At 48.4% G+C, this 5,000-nt stretch overlaps 1 protein-coding gene across 2 annotated transcripts in view; it reads right to left on the minus strand.

Annotated features, from left to right (window-relative positions):
* LOC308174595 (periostin-like) overlaps positions 1-4,676 on the minus strand; it is a 27,623-nt gene extending 22,947 nt beyond the window's left edge. For both annotated transcript variants that reach the window (XM_080549695.1, XM_080549694.1), the window contains exons 1-2: positions 4,504-4,676; positions 2,778-2,876 (exon numbers count right to left, since the gene is read on the minus strand). In XM_080549695.1, coding sequence (XP_080405821.1) covers positions 2,778-2,876; positions 4,504-4,622 — 218 coding nt within the window. In that variant the 5' untranslated portion in view covers positions 4,623-4,676. The remainder of the gene's footprint in view (positions 1-2,777; positions 2,877-4,503) is intronic.
* Between the last annotated feature and the right edge of the window lie 324 nt (positions 4,677-5,000).

The raw sequence follows: 5,000 nt of genomic DNA on the forward strand, positions 1-5,000 counted from the left end.
TAAAATAATCTTTTCTATCAACAACTCGACTGGTATGACTGATTATACTGAAAAGCCATTTCCTATTGTTACCAACTTGACTTCCTGTCGTTAGTGCTCTGCATTTCAATCAACCCCACTGGACTGTCCACATTTCAACCAAAAACCAAGTGTCCAGTCATTAAACCAGGGTACAACTACCTCTATTACACCGACCAACCACCAGCTATGGTAACAAGGGATTTAATTTAGAAAGGACTTTTCACAAGGTCAAAAAAGCTTAACATTGTGTGGGGGTTATTTGCCCCATCCATCAACAATGTGTTGCACTGGTGGATTAAACCTTTCCTGACTGAGGAAATGAGTGTGGTTTGTAACAGGTCATAATTGACTGAAGGTCATGGTGGTTAACGTTACTATACTCTGACATGGAGACCCATGTGGTTATGTTGACCACTAATGGGATGTAATTTCCGCACGCACACGCGCGCACACTGACACGCACACACACACTACACACACACACACACACACACACACACACACACACACACACACACACACAGACGCACGCATGCACGCACACACACACACACAGACGCACACATGCACGCACACACACACAGACACGCATGCACGCACGCACACACACGCGCATGCAGACCCATTACCACCAGCCAACACCCACTCTCTCATCACTACCAAACTCCCAGCTCAGACATCACAGCTGGCAGGATTTAGTCCAGTGTTGCTGAACAATGTCCCCACTGTCAGGGAGAGAGAGAGAGCGAGAGAAAGAGAAAGAGAGAGAAAGAGAGAGAGAGAGAGAGAGAGAGAGAGAGAGAGAGAGAGAGAGAGAGACGTTTTAACCCTCCAAGGGGAAATGCTGTTCCATGTTCTCTCCCTTTGTGTCTGTCACTCAGGCTCCGCTCTCTCCTACATTCTCTTTGTTCTTCTAGCTCGTTTCTTTCATATTCCCCTTCCTTTGTCATCATTCTGCTCATTAGCACACCTAACCCTGGGTGCCATCGTCAGGTGGCGCTTTACTTTGAACGACTGGAACATTTTTATAGCTTTCTTCCCTTTTAAATGACTCGCACTCCTGTGTCTTGCTCGATTAATATTACCAGTATAAATTCTGCAACATTAATTGATTACTAAATCAAGGTTTGAGGCAAGGAAGGACAGAAAACTGTCTTGTTTCAGTTGTATTTACTGATATAGCCTAACATAACTTGTAGGTTGTACGTCCACCCACCACCCCTGCTCTAGCCTGCTCCGTCCCCACACCCTGCTGCCTCCGCTGGGGAGGGAAAAAGTGAGTCAACCCTCTGGTCATGGAGGATCCAACTCTGACCTAGAGGTTTCCTCTCTTTCTTTCTCTCCTTCTCACTCCCATCCCCTAACACATCCTAAAACTGGAGCTCTGTGGCAGCCATACTATGACTAATGTGTGTGTGTGTGTGTGTGTGTGTGTGTGTGTATACTCACATACACATACACACACACTTACACACACACAGCCCCAACAGACACACAACACATTTAAACACATTCACGGTAATCACCCCAGCACGGCTCCAGTTGAGCCTTACACTCCATCCCATAATCACACACACACACTGCCTGCTGTTCTAAAGATCTCACACTCACACAAATCTGTGCCGTTATACACAGTGCCAAATAACCCTGACAGATGTTTCGAATTATTGCAACATTTATATGCATTGCACTCTCATATACATAAATCAGCCCATTGTCTCTTTCAGCAGAAAGCCACACTCACTCCGTTACACAATGCATAAAACACATGCGCCCCACAAATCACCACAACACGAGCCGTGCCAAGTTCCAGTCAATGAACGCACCGCAGACACACACACACACACAAATCAGCGGGAGACATATTGTGTTAAGTGCCAGTCAACATTACACTAACAAATTACGTTAATATCAGAGAGGAAGTTTAGCCTTGCGGGCTGAAAACATAAAACATTTTCTGGAGGACAGTCAGTCGTCAGACTCCATCTGCAGGCATAAACATGCCGACAGAGGAACCAACCATGCACCTCAGGCGACAGGAGACATGCCCAGACTGGAGGGGGGGGGGGGAGAGCGAGAGAGAGAGAGAGAGAGAGAGAGACAATGAGAGAGACAGTGAGAGAGACAGTGAGAGAGAGAGGGAGAGAGAGAGAGAGAGGGAGAGAGAGAGAGAGAGGGAGAGAGAAACAAACAGACAAAGACAGGAAGACAGACAGACAAACAGACAGACAGAGGCAGAAAGAGGCAGACAGACAGACTGGGGCATCATTGCCATGCAATGCAGTAATAGATCTCTCTGTTTAGTAACAATGCAACATCATCCGTCCATGTCACAGAGAGGGAGGCCCCTGCCTGACACCAGGTGAGTGCTCGGGTGGGGCTCAGAATTAGGTTCTCCCCTTTCACCTCTGACATTGAGGTCACAGGACAACCCATTACTGTGGTGTCAAAGTCATTTGGCAGACTCATACCTGTACAGGCCTGTAGGAACACAAACGCCAGATAAGCCACATTTTTGGCAAAATGTATATGGTATATACCTATACACATGTACAAGGAAATATATGCCTACAGCAACTATCTTCTTTCTCAAAACAGCTTTAAACTGTAAATGTAAATGTGAATGTATTGCTTTTGATTTTCAAATGGCCAGAAATGGCCAATGTTCCAATTCCACATTCAATTGGCCAATGATGGGAGCAGCAGTGAGTCACATGACATGAATGAGACGGCAGGTGAACCAGGTGGCGACTTACGCCTTCTTCCCACAGATGGAGCCCTTGTACCAGTTCCTGCAGGTGCTGAAGTATTTCTTCTTGGTCCCCATGACCTGCTGGAGAGCACACACGTTGGGCCTGAGAGAGGAGGGGAGGGGGGAAGGGTCAGAGAGAGGAGGGGATGGGAGGGAGGAAGGGTCAGAGGGGAGAGGAGGGGAGGGAGGAAGGGTTAGGGAGACGAGAGGGGGGAGGGAGGAAGGGTCAAGGAGAGGAGGGGAGGGGGGAAAGGTCAGGGAGAGGAGGGGTGGGAGGAAGGGTCAGAGGGGAGAGGAGGGGAGGGAGGAAGGGTCAAGGAGAGGAGGGGAGGGGGGAAAGGTCAGGGAGAGGAGGGGTGGGAGGAAGGGTCAAGTAGAGGAGGGGAGAGAGGAAGGGTCAGGGAGAGGAGGGGAGGGAGGAAGGGTCAGGGAGAGGAGAGGAGGGAGGAAGGGATGGGGAGAGAAGAGGAGGAGGGGAGGGATGGGGAGAGGAGGGGAGGGGAGAGAAGAAGGGTTGGGTAGAGGAGGGAAGGGGGGAGAGGAGGTGAGGGAGGAAGGGTTGGGGAGGGGAGGGGAGGGGAGGGGAGGGGAGAGAGGAAGGGAGAGGAGGAGAGGGAGGAAGGGTTGGGGAGAGGAGGGAAGGGGGGAGAGGAGGTGAGGGAGGAAGGGTTGGGGAGAGGAGGGAAGGGGGGAGAGGAGGTGAGGGAGGAAGGGTTGGGGAGGGGAGGGGAGGGGAGAGAGGAAGGGAGAGGAGGAGAGGGAGGAAGGGTTGGGGAGAGGAGGGAAGGGGGGAGAGGAGGTGAGGGAGGAAGGGTTGGGGAGAGGAGGGAAGGGGAGAGAGGAAGGGAGAGGAGGGGAGGGAGGAAGGGTTGGGGAGAGGAGGGAAGGGAGGGAGGAAGGGTTGGGGAGAGGAGGGAAGGGAATAGAAAAGTAATGAGAGGAGAAAAAATTAGCCTAGGAAAACATTTGAAACATTTCTTTAGCCTAAATTATAAGTAAGAACAAATGTGAATGAAACTGAGTTATAATATTGAATCACGGTTTGAATCAATGCATTCATCAGTAATTCTGACCTCTTTTGAACTATGAAACCAGTTTCCAATTCCACATTTAATGTCTTACACTAGGAGCAGTAGTATAGCAATAGCCTGCTATATAGACATGTGTTACAAGGTACCTGGTACAGCAGTATTGCCTGTATGTAATTATCATGCCAAGTTGAAACATTGTTGTAGTAATGTACCTGTGAAACAATATTTGTATCTTAAGTTATAGAATTTCCATCTCCTTTTTTAATTTATTTATAAAAAGCCTAAATGTAAGTGCCAAAACACACGAAAATAACCTTCTATTAACAAATCAGTCTATGATAGTTAAGATGCTAAGATAGTTTGACACTAATTTATGATTTCTCCTCCTTTCTCCATGATTTCTCCTCTCTCTCTCTCTCTCTCTCTCTCTCTCTCTCTCTCTCTCTCTCTCTCTCTCTGTCCTCACACCATGACATGCCAACATGTATTTTTCTTCATCTCTCTCTTCTCATGTTATACATTCTCTTACATCCTGTGCCGTCACACCATTAGTTGTTTCTCTATCCCTCTCTCTCTCTGAATCCCCTTGCTAACACTACCATATAATACAGTATATAAACCAATCTGTCTATGCCCATGAGTGCCCTTCTCTTTCTGTCTCTCCCTCGTATCTGACCCCTGTTGTCCCCTGGTCCTTACCCTTCGGTCCTGGCCCGTATACGACTGTGTGTGACTATCTTGTCATAGGCTGAAGAATCCACTCTATCCAGAGAGCAGAGCGCAAACAGCGCTAAAGTAGCCACAAAAAAGAGCTTCATGATGGGTCCCTCTCTGCTGTTCTGCAGGTCACTCACACACACTCACACACACACACTCACACTCCCCCCAAAAAATAGACAGGAGAAATGGGAGTGTGCTATACGAGACGCTGGTTTTATACCACCAAGACTCTCTCTCACACACCCCCCACCCCTCTAACACACTCTAAAGGCCCCCCTCCCGGACACACACACCCACCACATAGACACACATGTACACTCATTGTTTTACTCTCTCTCTCTGTCACACACACACACACACACACACACACACACACACATACACACATACCACACCTACACCTACACATACACACACCACACACACACACACACACACCTACACCTACACACACACACACACACACACACACACAC

This window comes from Nansenia antarctica, assembly GCF_963989245.1.
Source record: "Nansenia antarctica genome assembly, chromosome: 20".
Classification (NCBI taxonomy): domain Eukaryota; kingdom Metazoa; phylum Chordata; class Actinopteri; order Argentiniformes; family Microstomatidae; genus Nansenia; species Nansenia antarctica.